The sequence below is a fragment of the Lissotriton helveticus genome, chromosome 3_1, assembly GCF_964261635.1.
Source record: "Lissotriton helveticus chromosome 3_1, aLisHel1.1, whole genome shotgun sequence".
Lineage (NCBI taxonomy): Eukaryota > Metazoa > Chordata > Amphibia > Caudata > Salamandridae > Lissotriton > Lissotriton helveticus.
In genome coordinates, this window is record NC_136061.1 from 402,897,786 (window position 1) to 402,920,572 (window position 22,787).

At 46.1% G+C, this 22,787-nt stretch overlaps 1 protein-coding gene across 1 annotated transcript in view; it reads left to right on the forward strand.

The window, feature by feature from the left end:
- NAGPA (N-acetylglucosamine-1-phosphodiester alpha-N-acetylglucosaminidase) overlaps positions 1-21,460 on the forward strand; it is a 167,364-nt gene extending 145,904 nt beyond the window's left edge. The window contains exons 9-11 of the mRNA XM_078680175.1: positions 15,449-15,580; positions 16,906-16,981; positions 20,927-21,460. Coding sequence (XP_078536301.1) covers positions 15,449-15,580; positions 16,906-16,981; positions 20,927-21,179 — 461 coding nt within the window. The 3' untranslated portion in view covers positions 21,180-21,460. The remainder of the gene's footprint in view (positions 1-15,448; positions 15,581-16,905; positions 16,982-20,926) is intronic.
- The last annotated feature ends 1,327 nt before the right edge of the window (positions 21,461-22,787 follow it).

The following is a 22,787-nucleotide window of genomic DNA, read 5'->3' on the forward strand; positions in this document are numbered from 1 at the left end:
AAGCATAGTCCTGCAATGTGATTGGTATGCTCCTTAAGGGTCAATTTTTGGTCAATCTTAACCCCTAGATTTTTAACATGAGGCTTAGATGTTGGAACTGGGCCCAAATCCAACGGCCACCATTCAGGAGACCAGAGGAGGCTCGCCCTGCCGAAGAGCATAACCTCTGTTTTTGCAACGTTACATTGGAGGCAATTTGCGGCCATCCAATGTGACACTGCCCTCATACCCTCAGCAAAATTTTCTTGACAGTAGGGCCAAGGGAGCTGAAAGGGTAGAGGAGCTGGGTGTCATCAGCGTAGGAAACCGGTATGAACCCATACTTCCGCACAATCTCAGCAAGGGGGGCCACATATACATTGAACAATGTAGGGCTGAGACATGAGCCTTGTGGCACCCCCTTCGTGAGCGCCTTCGAGATGGAACGATAGGGGCCCAGTCTGACAGATTGCGATCTCCCGGAAAGGAAACTCTCCAGCCAAGATAGTGCTGAGCCTCCGATCCCTACTCCCTGCAAGCGGCTGAGGAGGATGTTATGGGACACGGTATCAAAGGCCGCAGACAGGTCCAACAACACTAGTATCATGGAACCTCCTCTATCCTGTGACATTTTGATCTTATCAGTCACTGAGAGGAGGGCCGATTCAGTGCTGTGGTTGGGCCTGAACCCAGATTGTGATTGGTCCAGGCCCCCTGTCGCCTCGATATAGTTGGAAAGAATGGAGTTAACGTGTTTCTCAGCCAGTTTGCTAATGAAAGGGAGAAGGGAGATAGGGCGGAGGTTGGAGAGTTCTGACCAGGGAAGAGTGGTGTTTTTCCATATGGGGTTCACTACCGCTTCTTTCCAGGGTTGTGGAAGTTGTCCCTCGGCAAAGGAAAGATTCATAAGCTTCTGAATAGTGGGGCCTAATGATTCCATCAGGGGGGGAATCAATTTTGCAGGAATCAAATCAGTAGGGGAACCAGTCTTCATATTGCCAATAAGGGTAGTCAGGTCTTTTAAGATAACTTGTGGAATTGCATGGAGCGTTTTATCACGGGTCATTGTAGGGAGAGTCTCAGGGGCCATAATCTCTAAAGGACCTGTGACTTTCATAATGTTCTTATATATCCCCTCAATTTTTTCTTCGAAGAACTGGGAAATATTGTTGCAAAGATCTTGAGTAAAAACATCCGGGCTCTCACATATTACAGGGTTGGTAAAAGTCTGTATGATTTTAAATAGCTCTCGGGTAGAGTTACCTGCCTCTGTTATTTGGGAGGTAAGACTGATTTTCCTTGCTCTTTTTATATTTTTATAATAGGTGGTCATAGCTGTTAAATATCGATCTTTGTCTTCCCCCTTATGTGACCGTCTCCAAAGTTTCTCCAATTTCCTGCACCCCTGTTTTTCTGTTTTGAGGGCCTCAGTATACCATGCTTCCCTTTTAGCTATGGTAGGTTGCTTGACTACTTTTTGAGGAGCCAGAGTGTTAATGGCTGCCATCAATGAAGAGTCAAATTTTGAGAGGGCTGTCTCAATATCATCCGAGCTTGTAAGGACTGGCTGGTTCCAAACTTGAGTGAACCTATCCGGAGTAACTTTGTGCCATGGTCTGCGTTTAATGGCTTGCGTGATGGAGTGATTGGTGGGTTCGGGTAGATGGAGGAAGGAAAAGTCTAACATTTTGTGATCCGACCAGTAGATGTATTTAGGGGGATGACAGTGGATATTGGGAAGGGTGGTAAAAATTAAATCCAAAGTATGGCCACCTGTATGGGTGGGGCCATTATTACGGAGATGAAGGCCCAGCAGGGCAAGATCTGTTAGAAGTACAATAGTATCAGGGTGGTCAGCAACATCAGTATGAACGTTAAAATCTCCCAGTAAGATAAAATTTTCATTCGTTTTCATGTGGGGAGCTAGAAGTTCAGTCAAGGCTAGGGAAAACCCAGCATTAGGTCCGGGCGGGCGATACACTAGTGCTCCTTTCCAGTGTACCTTAGGGCTGACTTTTAGATGAAAAATAATTATTTCCATGGTGGGTAGCATTACCTGTTCTAAAATCCTAATATTCAGGCTGTCTTTGTAAACAATGGCGATCCCACCTCCTACTTTCTCCAGCCGGTCTTGGCGGAGAATTTTGTACCCCATAGGTATTCCCAAGGTGATAGTTGGAATAGTGTGGGGTTTGAGCCATGTTTCAGTTAAGAAACAGATCGCAGGCTTAATACTGTGTATAGAGTCCCAAAGTTGCATATGATGCTTTGGGAGGGACCTTACATTAAGTAAGAAACTTGTCCAGCCTTTTGGAGTGACTTTATCATTGTTAGGGCTCCCGACAATAATGTTACGATGAGTAGCTTGAAAACCGCATATTAAACATGAAAAAGGCCCTTCAGGGCACACTGACAGTCTGTTGGTACATTTGTGTGTGCCCTGGGGTTGTAGGGCAAGGAGGGCATGCGCTGAATACCTTGTATTGAAGGCGGTCGTAGAACTGTCCATGATGTGAGGGGCAGAGTGGTAGGCCCCTGGCCCCGTCCTGTCGCGGACGGGCGCAGACGGGCAGCTCTTTGGCGGGTCTTCGGCAGGGCTGCGCGCGATCGCTGCGCGCTCAGGGAGGTGCGAGGGCTAAATAGCCCTGCGTGCAGCCACTAGAGCGCTAACCGCTCCTAGTGGGACCGGAAGTGGTGTGAAAGCCTGCCACCCCCTTGCAAGAACGGGAGGTGGGAGGCGGTTACTATCGCTTCTGTTACGAGGAGAAGAGTGCCCTGAGACTAATGAATGATGCGGTGAGGTTGTGAGGCAATGCGGACTTTCAAGTTTTAAAAGCACAAAATGTAAATCACAATCAAAATTTAAAATTTAAAGCACATAACATTTTTCCGCTTCTCGCTATGTCTTCACATTCACATTAAACAACTGCGAGCAAGTCTTAGCCAGCAAGCGGTATGGAGACCCTGCCACCGTCTCCACCCGCAGCGAACTCCTCCGGTGCTCCGCCTAAATAGCCCTGCGTGCAGCCACTAGAGCGCTAACCGCTCCTAGTGGGACCGGAAGTGGTGTGAAAGCCTGCCACCCCCTTGCAAGAACGGGAGGTGGGAGGCGGTTACTATCGCTTCTGTTACGAGGAGAAGAGTGCCCTGAGACTAATGAATGATGCGGTGAGGTTGTGAGGCAATGCGGACTTTCAAGTTTTAAAAGCACAAAATGTAAATCACAATCAAAATTTAAAATTTAAAGCACATAAAAATTTTCCACTTCTCGCTATGTCTTCACATTCACATTAAACAACTGCGAGCAAGTCTTAGCCAGCAAGCGGTATGGAGACCCTGCCACCGTCTCCACCCGCAAATGTACGGCACTTCATCAGAAGTGGCTGACAGTCAGTCAGTCAGTCAAAAATACTTTATTCGGTTCATAACAAAAACCATAAAAGTATACTACATAATGCATCAAAGTCAAGACAATTATTAAAAAATTACAATAGATTAGTTTTACAATCCATCCACTGAGATTACGTATGTATATATGTATATATATATATATATATATATGTACGACAACCATTCCCGGCTGTTCCCAGTCTCTGATTACGGCGAGTCTGTGCGGGTGCCGGCCACCCTATTTATGAAGACGACTATTTCCTCCCAATTCGAAGAAAATTGCACAGACTACTCACGATGCTTCAATGATTTTATTAACACGAAGTCAGCAGCTCCCTACCGACGCGTTTCGCCACTTAAGGCTTGGTCACGGTAAATGTGATCAGTTACAAGCTTCTATTTACATCTTAAATCATTAACACAAAGAAAGGACTTTTCGTGTTGGTTTGCACAGACTAACTTATAGTCGCCATCTTGGAGTGTGTCTTAATGTCGTTTTTGCCACCAAAATATACACAAATTAAATTTGCAGCAGTTTAACAGTTTATACATATTTGCATTGCGTTTGCTTCATATCGCCCAAGTGGGCAAATCAATTTAATTGATACACTGATAAATTTATCAATAATTCCTAACACTTGGAATTTTATAACGCCTATTTGGGCATTTATAACAAAGTATACACACTATTAATAGTTGTGTTTCCACAAATCATACAGTCCAAAAGTTTATCGCCTGATCTGGCATAAATCATGCCCCAGTGGGCTCGTGTACCAAATCGCAATGCCTGAACTGATTCACTCCACAATTTACAAAAAGTCTTGCCTCAGTGGGCTGATCATGAGTGGCTCTCCTTGTCTCCAAAGTAATGTTACGTTTGTCCTCCAGATCTTATTGCACGTTCCTGCATGAAAAAGATGTAATCATTTAAAATTCATGTATTCAACATATGTACATTTTAAAAACTAGAGAGAGATATCAGGACCTTATTGCATTTTCATAGGTGGACTGCCATTTCCTCACTACAATTCATACCATTTGGGTGTAAGGTCTCAAAGTCAATGATATATTTAGACTCGAGAATTCTCAGCTGTCGCAGCCTATCACCTCCCCTTACATTTTCTTTGACTGCATCAAGTACCACAAATTTCAACAAATTATCATTTTGGTTGTGGTGTGTCTTGTAATGTCGGGCAACCGGGTAAAGTTCGTTGTTATTTCTAATTGCCCGTTTGTGTTCTAATATCCTAATTTTTGCCCTGTGTTTGGTGCTTCCGATGTAAAATTTCCCACAGGGACAAATTAAACAATACACACAATACTCGGTGTTACAGTCAAAGTTCCCCATGATGGAAAAAGGCCTGGAGCTGTTGGGCATCTGGATTTTCTTACAGTTCGCACTTCCTTTACAAGCCTTGCACTTCATACAACACTCAAATCCTGCTTTATTCCTGGCTGTGGTTTTCTTTTTTGACGAAACCATATTTATACTTAGCTCGTCTTTCAGTGATCTTCCCTTGCGAAAAGTAATCTGGGGGTTCTCTGTTATGTGTTTGCTTAAGAATTTATCGGTAGTTAGAATTGGCCAGTTTTTTGTCAATATCTTCCTCACCTGATATGCTTGCCCAGAGTAGGTGGTAATGAACCTTACTGTCCCCTCCTCCTCACTCAAATTTCTTTGTTTGGGTACAAGTAATTCCGTTCTTGCCATGCTATCAACTCTGACTATTGCTTGATTGATGGTTTTTGCAGGGTAACCTCTCTCCTTAAACCTGTCTATCATCACTTGTTTTTCTTTCTCAAAGTTGAAGCTATCACTACTATTGCGTTTGGCTCTTAACAGCTCTCCAAAAGGTATACTTTGGATGAGACTGTAAGGATGAGCACTAGTCGCAAACAGCAAGCTGTTCCCCGCTGTATCTTTTCTGTGCAGGCTCGTGGACAGTTTGTTATTTCTGACCTCCACTATGGTGTCAAGAAAGATGACCTTCTCACTGCTTATGTGAGAAGTTAGTTTGATGTTCATCTCGTTGTCATTTAGACTGGCAATATATCTCCTGGCACTCACTTCATCTCCCCTCCAGATACAAAAGATATCATCTATAAAGCGAATCCAGAGTATCACTCTTTCCCCCTGGTCGCCTTGGCTACTGGACACCTGCTCCTCCCACCAGCCCATGAATAAATTCGCGTAGCTGGGGGCGAAGCAGGTGCCCATCGCCGTGCCCTGTATCTGCCTGTACAGTTGATCGTTAAAATAAAAAAAGTTGTTAGATAGACAAAATTGTGTCATTTTGATTAACATATCACTGTGTGGCTGGGCAGTAATTGATCTTGCTCTAAGGAAGTGTCTGACTGCCTGGATGCCAGTTTCATGTTTAATTGATGTGTATAAACTGGTCACATCCATAGTTATTAATAAATAGTCAGATTCCCAGGTTAGGTCATGAATTAGGTTTAAGAAGTGCATGGTATCTCTGAGGTAAGCAGGTAGGGACATTACAAAAGGTCTCAGGAAGTAATCTATATATTTAGATGTTACCTCCAATTGTGACCCCATGGATGACACAATAGGTCTCCCTGGTGGACATAGTGGGTTCTTGTGTAATTTTGGCAGTAATAATAAAAAAATAATAATAAGACATTTATTGAGCGCATGGCTGCACAACTGTGTATCCCCGCGCTAATTGCTGAAGAATCTCAACCCAGAATCAAGTCAGAGGGAGAAAGCGAGGCGGAGTTATTGAGGGAACAAGTGGGTTTTCAAATTAGCTCTGAATAGAGTTTCCGATGGTTCCATTCTTAAATGAGTAGGAAGAGCATTCCAGTGCTTCACTCCCAGATAACGAAAGGAGCGACCACCGATTTTTGCTCTGTGGATGCGGGGAAGTTTGAAAAGGGACATTCCTGAGGACCTCAGGTGTCGGGTAGGGCGGTGTATGGTCATGAGGCTCCTTAAGTAGGTGGGACCCTTGTTGTGGGCTATCCTATGGGCATAGCAGAGGCTCTTGAATTTAATTCTCTCCTTTACGAGGAGCCAGTGCAATTTGGATAATGCAGCTTTGGCAGAAGTTCTTTTGGGAAGGCCTAATACCAAACGGGCTGCTGCATTTTGTACACACTGCAGCTGGTGTAGATGTTTTTGGTTGATGCCTAGAAGGAGAGCATTCCCGTAGTCCAGGTGCGGTGTAATAAGTGCATGCACGATAGTTTTCCTGGCTTTGATTGGTAACAGGTCAATGATTTTAGATTGTAGATATAAGACCGGTGTTTTCGGGTGTTTGCATTTCAGTCCTAGATATTCTCCCTTTTCCAAAATTCCCTGTTCATACCAGTTCAATAGCATGCCATCATATGTCACTTGAGAGTCATATAATTCCTCCATAGAAGCTTTACAATAACATTGTGTGTCATCAAGTTGTGATAGACCTTCTCTCAGATATTCAGTCTTGCCCCACACCACAACATTTCCTCCCTTATCCGAATTGCGGATTACAATCGAATCATCATTTTTAAGGGAATCAAGTGCCTCATATTGCAATCTAGACAAATTATATTTAGCCAATCCAGCAGTATTATGACGAATCTTCTTTAGATCTTTAGTAACACTCCGCTCAAAAACATCAATTGCATCACTCTGGACAAGAGGAACAAATGTGGATTTTGGCTTAAAGCCACTCTTACACGGTAATGCTGTCATTACTGCATCACTGTCAGTGTTAGAGACAGTATCTTCCACTGTGTCAACCTCATTTCTCTCTTGTATAGGGGTCACATCTGGCATTAGCGGATCAGTTAAATCATTGGAAACCGTATTTGTAGACACACTCAATGCTTGATTTTGAAACCATTTTTTCAATTTCAGTTTACGAATAAAGCAAAAAGTATCTATTCGTGTTTGAACATAGTCCATTCTCCTCATTGGACAAAAAGATAACCCCAACGAAAGTAAGTCAGTTTCAATGTTATTTAACTCACGTTTTGAGAGGTTGACAACTGTCATCATGTTCCTTTTCTTGCTCTGGTCTGCATTGGTGGTGGTGCGGGTATGTTGGAATCTCCTTTGCTTCCTCCGCCTCGCTTTTTGGTTCCTCTGGATCCTCTTGCTATGCCGCGAAAGTTTCGTCCTCTGCCCCTGTGAAAATCCTGATCCACTTGGCCCCCTTGTTGATTTTGTTTCGCTTGGTTTAGCATTTGAAATTGCGTAAGGAAATTAATTCTGCCCGTAACTGCTTTTTGAATTGGCGTTCCCGGTGCACTTCCTGTTGCATTAGAGGCATTCTCATCAGATGCATCACTTTCTTCGGGGGCAGTACTTTCTCCTTCCAATGTGAGGTTTACTTTACTTGTATCTACTTCATTCATATTCACCTTTAGAAACAAATGATCATATTTCTTGTGAAATGTTAGGGTTCTACCCGATTGATAATCCTGGAAGTCTCTTAAGAATTTCCTTTGTTTACGTGCTGTTATTTCGTCTTCAAGTTTGTTAAGACGCACTTCAAGCTTGGTCATAAAGTCTTGAATCTTCTCTTGGGTGGTAATACTAGCCAATTCTGACAGTATATCATCAATTTGTTTTAGTAATTTGGCTCTGTCCTTTATAGCGTATTTAATTAAGATGCGCATCATTGTTGCTGTGCAGTCTTTTGTATTACTTGCCCATTCTTCCAGCATCTCTGGGTCTGGATTATCAAAAGTGGGGATAGTGTAAATCCTCAGTCCTCTAGGTGCCCGCTGTGCATCCAAGTATTTCTGTAGGGACTCTGCTTCCCACCATTTTGCCACCTCTTTACGGTGCAATTTATCCAATTTGTTGAATAGTTGTTGTATTTTTACTTCATTGGTTAGGAGGGCTTGGCCTCCTTGTTGTTGTTGGCCCTCATTTCCAGCTCCAGTGACGGGGTCAGTGAAGAAAAGCCGGTCCGACATCTCTCTTCTTTTCGCTTCAAAGCGAGCCGCCATTTTCGTGCTTTATTAGTTGTGTTGTTAAGCGCTAGTCCTAGCACTTTAGCATCATGTGTGGGCTCTCACGTTACAATCACGCTTGAGACCCACTCCGTTACCGCAAATATTGCAAGTTCAGTGGCTCACCAGGTCTCCCTGCTACGGCATCTACCGCGTTTGTCTTCCGCGGGAATTGCCGAGGTCGGGTTCCACTCCGGGTTTTCCTTAGCCACTCTGCTCACACGTTAATAATCCACCGGTCACGTTAGGATTACTTGCGAACTTGCTCACCGCCCTCTCCCAATGCGGTATGTGCCGCTTGCTTAATTCCGAAGATGTTCACGGCGGAGTTCTTTTGCGGGAAACCAGGAACATTTTACAATATGTACGACAACCATTCCCGGCTGTTCCCAGTCTCTGATTACGGCGAGTCTGTGCGGGTGCCGGCCACCCTATTTATGAAGACGACTATTTCCTCCCAATTCGAAGAAAATTGCACAGACTACTCACGATGCTTCAATGATTTTATTAACACGAAGTCAGCAGCTCCCTACCGACGCGTTTCGCCACTTAAGGCTTGGTCACGGTAAATGTGATCAGTTACAAGCTTCTATTTACATCTTAAATCATTAACACAAAGAAAGGACTTTTCGTGTTGGTTTGCACAGACTAACTTATAGTCGCCATCTTGGAGCAGCAAACGCAATGCAAATATGTATAAACTGTTAAACTGCTGCAAATTTAATTTGTGTATATTTTGGTGGCAAAAACGACATTAAGACACACTCCAAGATGGCGACTATAAGTTAGTCTGTGCAAACCAACACGAAAAGTCCTTTCTTTGTGTTAATGATTTAAGATGTAAATAGAAGCTTGTAACTGATCACATTTACCGTGACCAAGCCTTAAGTGGCGAAACGCGTCGGTAGGGAGCTGCTGACTTCGTGTTAATAAAATCATTGAAGCATCGTGAGTAGTCTGTGCAATTTTCTTCGAATTGGGAGGAAATAGTCGTCTTCATAAATAGGGTGGACGGCACCCGCACAGACTCGCCGTAATCAGAGACTGGGAGCAGCCGGGAATGGTTGTCGTACATATTGTAAAATGTTCCTGGTTTCCCGCAAAAGAACTCCGCCGTGAACATCTTCGGAATTAAGCAAGCGGCACATACCGCATTGGGAGAGGGCGGTGAGCAAGTTCGCAAGTAATCCTAACGTGACCGGTGGATTATTAACGTGTGAGCAGAGTGGCTAAGGAAAACCCGGAGTGGAACCCGACCTCGGCAATTCCCGCGGAAGACAAACGCGGTAGATGCCGTCGCAGGGAGACCTGGTGAGCCACTGAACTTGCAATATTTGCGGTAACGGAGTGGGTCTCAAGCGTGATTGTAACGTGAGAGCCCACACATGATGCTAAAGCGCTAGGACTAGCGCTTAACAACACAACTAATAAAGCACGAAAATGGCGGCTCGCTTTGAAGCGAAAAGAAGAGAGATGTCGGACCGGCTTTTCTTCACTGACCCCGTCACTGGAGCTGGAAATGAGGGCCAACAACAACAAGGAGGCCAAGCCCTCCTAACCAATGAAGTAAAAATACAACAACTATTCAACAAATTGGATAAATTGCACCGTAAAGAGGTGGCAAAATGGTGGGAAGCAGAGTCCCTACAGAAATACTTGGATGCACAGCGGGCACCTAGAGGACTGAGGATTTACACTATCCCCACTTTTGATAATCCAGACCCAGAGATGCTGGAAGAATGGGCAAGTAATACAAAAGACTGCACAGCAACAATGATGCGCATCTTAATTAAATACGCTATAAAGGACAGAGCCAAATTACTAAAACAAATTGATGATATACTGTCAGAATTGGCTAGTATTACCACCCAAGAGAAGATTCAAGACTTTATGACCAAGCTTGAAGTGCGTCTTAACAAACTTGAAGACGAAATAACAGCACGTAAACAAAGGAAATTCTTAAGAGACTTCCAGGATTATCAATCGGGTAGAACCCTAACATTTCACAAGAAATATGATCATTTGTTTCTAAAGGTGAATATGAATGAAGTAGATACAAGTAAAGTAAACCTCACATTGGAAGGAGAAAGTACTGCCCCCGAAGAAAGTGATGCATCTGATGAGAATGCCTCTAATGCAACAGGAAGTGCACCGGGAACGCCAATTCAAAAAGCAGTTACGGGCAGAATTAATTTCCTTACGCAATTTCAAATGCTAAACCAAGCGAAACAAAATCAACAAGGGGGCCAAGTGGATCAGGATTTTCACAGGGGCAGAGGACGAAACTTTCGCGGCATAGCAAGAGGATCCAGAGGAACCAAAAAGCGAGGCGGAGGAAGCAAAGGAGATTCCAACATACCCGCACCACCACCAATGCAGACCAGAGCAAGAAAAGGAACATGATGACAGTTGTCAACCTCTCAAAACGTGAGTTAAATAACATTGAAACTGACTTACTTTCGTTGGGGTTATCTTTTTGTCCAATGAGGAGAATGGACTATGTTCAAACACGAATAGATACTTTTTGCTTTATTCGTAAACTGAAATTGAAAAAATGGTTTCAAAATCAAGCATTGAGTGTGTCTACAAATACGGTTTCCAATGATTTAACTGATCCGCTAATGCCAGATGTGACCCCTATACAAGAGAGAAATGAGGTTGACACAGTGGAAGATACTGTCTCTAACACTGACAGTGATGCAGTAATGACAGCATTACCGTGTAAGAGTGGCTTTAAGCCAAAATCCACATTTGTTCCTCTTGTCCAGAGTGATGCAATTGATGTTTTTGAGCGGAGTGTTACTAAAGATCTAAAGAAGATTCGTCATAATACTGCTGGATTGGCTAAATATAATTTGTCTAGATTGCAATATGAGGCACTTGATTCCCTTAAAAATGATGATTCGATTGTAATCCGCAATTCGGATAAGGGAGGAAATGTTGTGGTGTGGGGCAAGACTGAATATCTGAGAGAAGGTCTATCACAACTTGATGACACACAATGTTATTGTAAAGCTTCTATGGAGGAATTATATGACTCTCAAGTGACATATGATGGCATGCTATTGAACTGGTATGAACAGGGAATTTTGGAAAAGGGAGAATATCTAGGACTGAAATGCAAACACCCGAAAACACCGGTCTTATATCTACTGCCAAAATTACACAAGAACCCACTATGTCCACCAGGGAGACCTATTGTGTCATCCATGGGGTCACAATTGGAGGTAACATCTAAATATATAGATTACTTCCTGAGACCTTTTGTAATGTCCCTACCTGCTTACCTCAGAGATACCATGCACTTCTTAAACCTAATTCATGACCTAACCTGGGAATCTGACTATTTATTAATAACTATGGATGTGACCAGTTTATACACATCAATTAAACATGAAACTGGCATCCAGGCAGTCAGACACTTCCTTAGAGCGAGATCAATTACTGCCCAGCCACACAGTGATATGTTAATCAAAATGACACAATTTTGTCTATCTAACAACTTTTTTTATTTTATTGATCAACTGTACAGGCAGATACAGGGCACGGCGATGGGCACCTGCTTCGCCCCCAGCTACGCGAATTTATTCATGGGCTGGTGGGAGGAGCAGGTGTCCAGTAGCCAAGGCGACCAGGGGGAAAGAGTGATACTCTGGATTCGCTTTATAGATGATATCTTTTGTATCTGGAGGGGAGATGAAGTGAGTGCCAGGAGATATATTGCCAGTCTAAATGACAACGAGATGAACATCAAACTAACTTCTCACATAAGCAGTGAGAAGGTCATCTTTCTTGACACCATAGTGGAGGTCAGAAATAACAAACTGTCCACGAGCCTGCACAGAAAAGATACAGCGGGGAACAGCTTGCTGTTTGCGACTAGTGCTCATCCTTACAGTCTCATCCAAAGTATACCTTTTGGAGAGCTGTTAAGAGCCAAACGCAATAGTAGTGATAGCTTCAACTTTGAGAAAGAAAAACAAGTGATGATAGACAGGTTTAAGGAGAGAGGTTACCCTGCAAAAACCATCAATCAAGCAATAGTCAGAGTTGATAGCATGGCAAGAACGGAATTACTTGTACCCAAACAAAGAAATTTGAGTGAGGAGGAGGGGACAGTAAGGTTCATTACCACCTACTCTGGGCAAGCATATCAGGTGAGGAAGATATTGACAAAAAACTGGCCAATTCTAACTACCGATAAATTCTTAAGCAAACACATAACAGAGAACCCCCAGATTACTTTTCGCAAGGGAAGATCACTGAAAGACGAGCTAAGTATAAATATGGTTTCGTCAAAAAAGAAAACCACAGCCAGGAATAAAGCAGGATTTGAGTGTTGTATGAAGTGCAAGGCTTGTAAAGGAAGTGCGAACTGTAAGAAAATCCAGATGCCCAACAGCTCCAGGCCTTTTTCCATCATGGGGAACTTTGACTGTAACACCGAGTATTGTGTGTATTGTTTAATTTGTCCCTGTGGGAAATTTTACATCAGGAGCACCAAACACAGGGCAAAAATTAGGATATTAGAACACAAACGGGCAATTAGAAATAACAACGAACTTTACCCGGTTGCCCGACATTACAAGACACACCACAACCAAAATGATAATTTGTTGAAATTTGTGGTACTTGATGCAGTCAAAGAAAATGTAAGGGGAGGTGATAGGCTGCGACAGCTGAGAATTCTCGAGTCTAAATATATCATTGACTTTGAGACCTTACACCCAAATGGTATGAATTGTAGTGAGGAAATGGCAGTCCACCTATGAAAATGCAATAAGGTCCTGATATCTCTCTCTAGTTTTTAAAATGTACATATGTTGAATACATGAATTTTAAATGATTACATCTTTTTCATGCAGGAACGTGCAATAAGATCTGGAGGACAAACGTAACATTACTTTGGAGACAAGGAGAGCCACTCATGATCAGCCCACTGGGGCAAGACTTTTTGTAAATTGTGGAGTGAATCAGTTCAGGCATTGCGATTTGGTACACAAGCCCACTGGGGCATGATTTATGCCAGATCAGGCGATAAACTTTTGGACTGTATGATTTGTGGAAACACAACTATTAATAGTGTGTATACTTTGTTATAAATGCCCAAATAGGCGTTATAAAATTCCAAGTGTTAGGAATTATTGATAAATTTATCAGTGTATCAATTAAATTGATTTGCCCACTTGGGCGATATGAAGCAAACGCAATGCAAATATGTATAAACTGTTAAACTGCTGCAAATTTAATTTGTGTATATTTTGGTGGCAAAAACGACATTAAGACACACTCCAAGATCGCGACTATAAGTTAGTCTGTGCAAACCAACACGAAAAGTCCTTTCTTTGTGTTAATGATTTAAGATGTAAATAGAAGCTTGTAACTGATCACATTTACCGTGACCAAGCCTTAAGTGGCGAAACGCGTCGGTAGGGAGCTGCTGACTTCGTGTTAATAAAATCATTGAAGCATCGTGAGTAGTCTGTGCAATTTTCTTCGAATTGGGAGGAAATAGTCGTCTTCATATATATATATATATATATATATATATAACGTGTTATAAATATTGATAAAAAGAGTAATACAAATACAATAAATTGTTTTTTAATAACAATGAAGCGCTGCTCAGTACAGTAATATACCGCTATGTACAATGTGTCCAGTTAATTTTTCTCCTGAGTCTCATTGCTATTGTGGCTGACAGTCATGGCATTCACTCGTACTCCACCGAGCAACAAACGAGAACCCGCAGTGCAGCAACAGGTGGAAATGTCTCTCAAATTCACTCTGATCCGTTACTGATAAATATGGATTGTATACACAGACTCCCCCATTATCCCACGCGGTAGGGGTGGGGGGGGGGCCTGCTTCACTGCCTTGAGACCCTGCCCCTACAATCGACAAATGCACTCCTGCGCCAAGCCAGCGTTGAAGACGCCTTTGTGGGTGGTGCTTGGACTAACCCAAGTAATTAGCTGGCTTTGGGAGGTGGGGCCTTATCGGATTTCCAAATTTGGGGACGTCTGGTTGGGCAGCTCCATGAAATCCTTTTCGGAACGGCAGGAAGAGTTTGACCTTAAGTAGTCGCAGTGCTACCGAGCTCTCCTGCTGGGACGTGCCCCTGGGGGACGTCGGCAGGAGGTGGGAGAGGCTGCAGAATGCAACTCCATAGAGGTGAAGGAGGTTATGGGCCCACTGGGTAAAGAGGGGGTCGCATATCTACAGAGCTTGAGTAGCTACGCACCGGATCCATTCGCTTCCCTTAGGAGGAAATGGACACGTTGGGTGACTGGCTGGCCGCGAGTGGCAAGAGGCGACCATGGCCCCGTGCATGCACAATTGTGACTTCAGCTAAACTCTGTCTGGTTCAACTGACACTTTCACACCGGGTCTGCTTCACCCCACAGAAGTGTTGCCACATAGTTTATGTCAGGTCCCCAAAATCTTTTCACTATGAGGAGGTATCATGGTATCTGGAGATGTCCAGTGAGGTCTCGATACTGGACCCAGTGTCTTCGCGTCCTTGTCAGAAGTGCTGCCTACATCAGTCAGTCCCTCACACAGACTGGCCCTCTGGGGTTACTGCAAGACTTGGGAGGTAACCGGGGGTCGGGGGGAGGGAGGAGGGTCAGGCTTTGCTAGGCATTGGAACTGTGTTGGCAAAGTAGGACCTCGCTGGATTCTGGAGATGGAACTCTACGTCTAGTACCAAAAGAGATAGTGCGAACTTTATAGTATGCTCCGAGTTTTATGTACACGGAGGGGACTTGTGATCTAAATTTGTTACTTGTAAGCAAAATAAAAAAAATGTGGTTTTCACAATGCACTCCTGGCATAAGAGAGTCCAGTCAGTGGTTGTTGCTTCTGTAAATCACTTATATTGTAAGTAAGCCGGATGTTCGTGCATCAAGTTACCGTCAGATCCTTTCCCGGCCATTTATACGGGTTTAATCACTAACTTATGTATGTCACCTGAGTTCTCATGCGTCCCTTGTTGTTACACCAAGAGCCATGTATAAGTGTTGACCTCTTCCCCCCCCCACCCCCCCCACCCCCTGTACTGAGTGCAGTTTCCAAGCACCTGACAGATTGTTTGCTCTTCTCCCCCCAGAGTGTAACCTCGGATGGTACGGTCCTCGTTGTCAGCAGATGTGCAGCTGTGAGAATATGTGCCCCTGCCATACCCAGACGGGCAGCTGCAATGTGAGCCACGAGCTGGGGGTGAACTCCTCCTTCTACAAAGGTAGTGGCTTTCTTGTATGGTTTCTGTTCCCAGCCCCCTCCGTTCTTGTGGAGTGTTCTCCACAGTAACAGGGTTTCCTCTCTGTGATGGATACCTTATCCCTGTGCTTTACTAGTAAACACTTCCACGCAAACGTTCCAGTGCCCACACTTACATGATCCCGAGTAGTGCACACCCCTCCACATACACACGTTAGTTCATAGCTCTGTGTAGGCCTCCTGGTACCCTATTCTATGTGCGTGCAGCACACATGGTAGCATGCCCGGGCACCCTCATGCGTCTTCGCACAGCCGCTGGTACACACTGCAGATTCACACACGAAGCCACAGAGCACCCTTCTGCATCCATACCTACCGGTCCGCACGGGGGCACACGTCTCCACATACCTGCTAGTGTCATCTCAGGACTCACCCGCCACAGCACACATCTGCCTGCCTGTACCTTGTGCAAGCATGGCAGAGCACAGCTCCATACTTCATTTGCTAGTGCTCACTTGTGCACATACTAACAGTTGCACAGCGTTGCATACAGTGGTCCACACAGCTGTGTACACTTCTGAGCACACCACATATCAAGATGCTGTTGAGGGCGGAGTCCATGCACAGGTGGGGTCTGTGACTGCACAGCTTAACACAGAGCAGTAATTGCCGATGTGCTGCCTGCAGCTTATACATTAGCTCAGATTTTCAGAATTAATGTTTTCACCTTAGAAAAGAGAAAAACAAACACACAGACCCTTCTGCGTCCAGCTCTGCACTGAATGGCATGCTGATGTGGTCCATGCAAGGCAACCCCCTGTTGGGCATACCCCTTCACAAACACCCTCACAGGGGCATCTTTACCGCACACAGCAGGGAGTGCACGTCTGCCTCCACCGATCCCCATTCTCACACTGGCACTTCACAGAGGTGCCAGTGCACTCCGCAATCCCTCAGTTTCAAATGTATGCATAAAAGTAAACCCTCAGAGCAGAGTTTGTGTGTGTGGGTGCTGCGCTTGTTTGCACAGCATTATGGATTTAGTCCTGACCAGAACTGAACAACTTAGTGAAAGTGATTAAAGCTGACCCATGTTCTGGTATTTGGCTGCACCTTTATAGTTTTCGAATGGCCGTCGGAGGTCGGACGTGGCTGTGCTCAGCACCCTCGACTCGAGTGCCTTGCCTTGTGTGTCTGTGTGCTGGGCTGTAATAGGCTTGGCTGGAGCCGAGTCTGAAGTGGTCTCGATTGGCGCCATCTCATTTGCATGTTGCTTCGCTTTTTAATCACATTAGAAATGCGTTTTTCTTTTTGTCTTTTAAATTAAGTCTCCTTTTTGTCTTTTAGTAAGCCAGTGTTTTGCCTCCATGCTCGGATCCGGGAAGGACAACATTTCGCCTGCACAGCAGAATGTCCTGTCCGAGTAAGAGGAATCCTGTTCTTTATTATTAATGGTCACTCTGAAGGCTGTGTGTCCTCGGCTTCTTCCTTCCTGGTCCTTTCAGGTTTTTGAAACACGTGGTCCAAAATTCCTAATGTGAAGGTGGGCTTAGTAGACCCTTTCTCTGCCATAGCAGGAAGTGATTTGCCATCACTTTAGGACCGTCACTCTGACAAGCCATTCTTGATGTCCTTCCGCAGTCCCAGAAGGTGGGCCCAGGAGGCCGACCCCCTCATACCGCTCCCATTCAGTAACACCTTACACCACACAACTGGCAAGCAAAAATAATGTCTTCCTCTTGGTTGACCCCTTGTTGTGTTTCTTGGTTTTTACCTTCCATCCCGTGTCCCGCTATGCCCCCCAGCTGCTCGTCTCTCCCCCCGCCCCTACATATGCCGACCTCTCCACGGTCGCGCAGCGGACGCGCCTAAGGCAAGCCCGTCTGCGCCCATCCGTGCCCAGTGCCAGACCCCCTGGCCCCCGCGAACCCCTCAGGACCCGATGCCGCTACGACGCTAGCACCCTCCACGGACTCAAAAACGGGCGAAAAACCACCTGCTTCCAGGCCTCACCGAAGATCACCCACAGACCATTCACCTGCCGTAGCTGCAGCTTCTCCAGCCAGCGCACACCAGCTCGCCTTGCCCATCCCAACACTGCAGGCCACAACCATCTCAGCTTCATACTGCTCAGCACCCGCTCAATCCACAAGCACGCCGTCAAACTTTGGGACCTGCTAGACTCCTCCACCCCGGACGTCGCCTTCCTGATGGAAACCTGGATGAACACCTCCTCGGCACCGGACATAGCCATCCCAATGGCTACAAGATCACGCGCAGAGACCGGAACAACAACAAACCTGGAGGAGGAATCACCATCATCCACAGGGACACCATCAGAGTCTCAACCAGCACCGAAGACGCCCTCAACATGGCAGAAGATCTACACTTCCAGATCCACGTCAACAACAACACCACCCTCAGAGGAACCCTCGTCTACAGACACCCGGGCCCCCAACTAAAGTTCAGCGAATTTATCGCTGACCTCACCAGCGCGCACGCTATCACCTCCTCAAACTAAATACTCCTCGGAGACCTGAACTTCCACCTAGAGAACGCCAACGACAGCAACTCCATAACACTGATCGATAACCTCGCCAACCTCGGACTCAAACAACTCATCACGACACCCACCAATGCCGCTGGACACACGCTCGACCCCATCTTTTCTGCCAGAGACCACGTCACCTTCAGCCACACCACCGAACTCCACTGGACCCACCAGCACTGAATCTACTTCTCTTTCGAGAAACGCACCCCACACAACAAACCACAACGCATCCCGCACCGCAGCTGGAAAAAAGTCACCCTAGACCAGCTTATCACCGCACTCGCCCAAGACCCTCCTCACGAGCCCCCCGAACCCGACGCAGCAGCCCACAACTTCGGGCTATGGATTGACAACTGCGCCAACACCCTCCCCCAATCAGGAAACCCTCCAACAGACACACCAACACCAGTGCCATCTGTTTCAATGACAAACTCCAGAACTCCAAGCACACCTGCAGGAAACTCGAGAAGCAATGGCGCAAAGACCAGACACCAGACAACCCTCATGCACGCCAGACGCAGACACCACCAGCTCATCAGATCCACCAAAAGAACCTCCTTCAAGGATTGCATCGACAACAACGCACACAACAGCAAAGAACTCTTCAACATCGTGAAAGAACTCGCTACCCCCAGCTCTGGCGACATCCCACCGTCACAAGAACTGCGACTCCCTGGCTACCTTCTTCCACCGCAAGATCGCAGACATCTACAACAGCTTCGATACCCAGACGCAAACGAGAGACGCCGACACCCCAGCATCTACACCCACCAAACGCACCGACCTCCTGCTCTCCTGGAACAACGTCAGTGACGAAGAAACCGCCAGAATCATGAACACCATCCACTCCGACTCACCTTCCGACCCCTGCCCTCACCACATCTTCAACAAGGTGAGCACCATCATCGCACCCCAACTTCGAAAGATCATCAACAGCTCCTTTGAGACCTCCACCTTCCCAGAGAGCTGGGAACACGCCAAAATCAACGCCCTACTCAAGAAACCCACAGCGGACCCAAAGGACCTCAAGAACTTCTGACCCATCTCCCTGCTTCCGTTCCCAACAAAAGTCATCGAGAAGACCGCCAACAGACAATTGACTCTCTTCCTGGAGGAGATCAACGTCCTGGATTCCTCCCAATCCGGATTCCGCAACCACAGCACCGAGACCGCCCTCATCGCCGCCACTGACGACATCAGGACCATACTAGAAAAGGGCGACACCATCTGCCACCACACCCTTCACACACGACTCCACCACGCAGGGATCCGAGGCAAAACCCTGGACTGGATCACCTCCTTCCTCACCCACAGAACCCTGAGAGTCCGCCTCCCCCATACCGATCCGAAGACACCACGATTATCTGCGGCGTACCCCAAGGATCATCCCTCAGCCCAACCCTCTTCAACATCTTCATGGCACCGCTCGCCAACATCGTCCGACAACACCAACTCAACATCGTCTCATACGCCGACGATACACAGCTGATCCTCTCCCTCACCAAAGACACGGCCATCGCCAAATCCAACCTCCACGTGGGAATGACAGTCGTCACAGAATGGATGAAGACCTGCCGCCTGAAACTGAACTCGGACAAGACAGAGGTCCTCATTCTCGGCTCCACCCCCTCTGCATGGGACGACTCCTGGTGGCCGAACACGCTGGGAACTGCCCCGACACCCACTACCCAGGTACGCAATCTGGGGTTCATCCTGGACTCAACACTCGCCATGACCCAGCAAGTCAACGCCGTTTCCTTCTTCTGCTTCAACACCCTCCGAATGCTCTGAAAAATCTACAGATGGATCCCCACCGAAACCAGGGGAACAGTCACCCAGGCGCTCGTCAGCAGCAGGCTGGACTACAGCAACGCACTCTAGCAGGAACTTCGGCTACACTCCAGAAGAGACTCCAGCGCATACAGAATGCCTCCGCACGCCTCATCCTTGGATTCCCCTGCCACAGCCAAATATCCACCCACCTACGAGACATGCATTGGCTCCCGGTCAACAAGAGGATCACTTTCAAACTCCTAACCCACGCACACAAAGCACTCCACAATGCCGGACCAGCATACCTCAACGAACAGCTGTCCTTCTACACCTCGAACTGCCAACTTCCCTCTGCCGAACTCGCCCTCGCTACCGTCCCACGCATCCGCCGAACGACCACCGGCGGCAGATCCTTCCCCACACCTTGCCGCAAAGACATGGAACACCCTCCCCGCCCATCTACGTAAGACACAGGACCTGGTGACCTTCAGGAGACGCCTCAAGACATGGCTGTTCGACCAGTATCTGCCTTCCCCCGCCCCCTAGCCCCTTGAGACCCTCACGGGCGAGTAGCGCGCTCTACAAATGTTCTGATTGATTGATTGATGGAGTTCTACCAGTGCATACCATGAGGAACTGAGTAGTACTGCTCAGCCGGCCACCTAGCTCTCTGATAAACCAGTCAGGATTTCCCCAGCTCTCATACTAGGCCTACCTTATAGAGCTGTAACACAGACAAAGCAGAAGACTGAATTTGCTGCTAAAGTTTGCAGAGCTCCTGAAAGCGAATAACTTTTCGCACCGCACTATGTGTGTGTGTGTACTCAGTCTAAGGAAACACTTATCCCAAGTTGTTTATTTACATTGTATGCAAAGGAAGGACCAATTTATGCAGAATTGTTTTTCAGTATGTAACATTTGAGTGAGGCTTGATTCACTCTCAGTGGGACTGGGGAAAGGAAAGCCTTGTGTCGCTGCTCACACCTGTTCCATCACTGCTTATCGAGCGTACCTGAGTAAATATTCTGCTTCTTTCTTTTTCAGGCAAATCTGGATAATCATCACAGCCACTCTTGTTCTGCTCCTGGCGTTGGTTTCCCTCTGTTTCATCAAAAGTGCTTCATTGTGCTGTGCCAAGGTGAAGAGCAAAGATGGCAACTATATGTACTATCAGTTGGAGGACATGAACAGAACAGTGCCATGTGATGACATGATGGAATCACTGGGAGAGTGGCATGCTCAAGTTCCAGGATACCACCCAGAAGTCCCAGAGTACCATGATGAGATTCCGGAGTAGCAGCATTTCACACAAGAACTGGCTACAAAATGGCTTCCAAATAAGAAATGCAAGCAACCACGATGTGCCAAAAGAGAAGATGCTCTTCCACTGAAATATCTTCTTGCCACAGCTTTATTAGGGAGCGGGAACCCTGGGATGCCCACATCTTCCTGTCACAGAGCACTTTAGAACTTGTGTGAGGGCTCTGCTAGTGCCTGGTGAGCCGCTCTAGATTTGGGGATGCTTTGGTCGGTAGGGAGAGAACAGTAACATCTCTGAGAATATATATATATTGATGATGTCTCTGTTGTCCTCCATAGCTACTAATCCGGTCTTTGAAGATATTTTTTATGAGAAGGGGCCACGTTTCACAATTTCAAGACTTGCATCACAAACAGGAACACCAAGTCAATATTTGATATGACCTCATGTAACTGCTGGATTCAAATATTGCTTGACAGCAAGGGTTTTATTAAGCCACAGTTAAGAATTTAAGATACTTTTTCTAGGGCTGAACTAGAGTTGCAAAGAAGAACGTGAAGTTATGTTAACATGTTTTCTGATAGATTTATCAGCTTCTTAATATTTCCAGGTCATCAGATTGGATCTAGAAATACCTTCAAGCATTATGCCTGTGCACCAATATTTGGCACTGTGCAGCTTTACGCCGACTTTGTTCCGCTCCAGGAATGACGAGTTGCAAATAAATACCACCGTGTGGGTCAATGAAGGTTCCTTTCCCCCTCTGTGCCTTCAGACGCAGTTCTGGAGCTCTACCCCTTTAGGCTCTGACGAGATTGTTTCCCAAAAAATGTTGTCAAAGCTTTTTCCTTTGTGTAAAGGCAATGTCCCCTCCTGAAATTTCAGGGTTTAAACCTTGTAGGTACTGTTGCAAATTGATGTTTTTGACAGATCCCCACAAGGTGTGTGTCTGGTGTCTGGACACGACTCCAAAAACTGCGAAGACTGTGCCCAGATGAACCCAAGGCCATACGAGATCACAAAGTAAAGCTCTGTATCGCAACACACCGCAAGATTCCACTCCTTTTCAGTCAAAGTCAAAAGCAGTGTCCTGTGACAGATATTTTTTGTGGTCGAAGTCTTTGGGTAATTCAGAGAAGAAGTAAACAAAATTTAAAAGGAATCCGCTCCTTCCTTGCATTCTCCAGAGAAGGCGCACAGGTGTCAACATGCTACACAGTCTCACTCCCGTTCTCTTGAGGAGCCAATTCCGAATCTGGTCTCGATGCATCTTGCCATTCCGCTTCCTCTGGTGATGTCACAACCAATCGGGGCCTTTAGGGAAGCTATGTTGGTCATTTTTCCAATCTTCCGGCTCCCTCGGGGTGTCTCCAGGCCCTAAGGGTCTGCAAAGGCCTCCAGTTGGACTGCTTTTGGCGGTTTCACAGTTTACACCCTCTGTGCACTTTAAAACCGCTTCAGGTTCTGCACCGGCTGCGGTTCCGTCTTCGTCTGGCACTACAATCTGTGCTGGTACCTTTGACATCAATGCTGGCACCGAAGGAGGATCCCCTACCTAGGGTACTTTCAGACTCTGAGCCAAACTTTTCTCAACACCCGCCCAAGCTGCGCCCTGATCCCATTGTGGCAGCCCAGATGGTAATC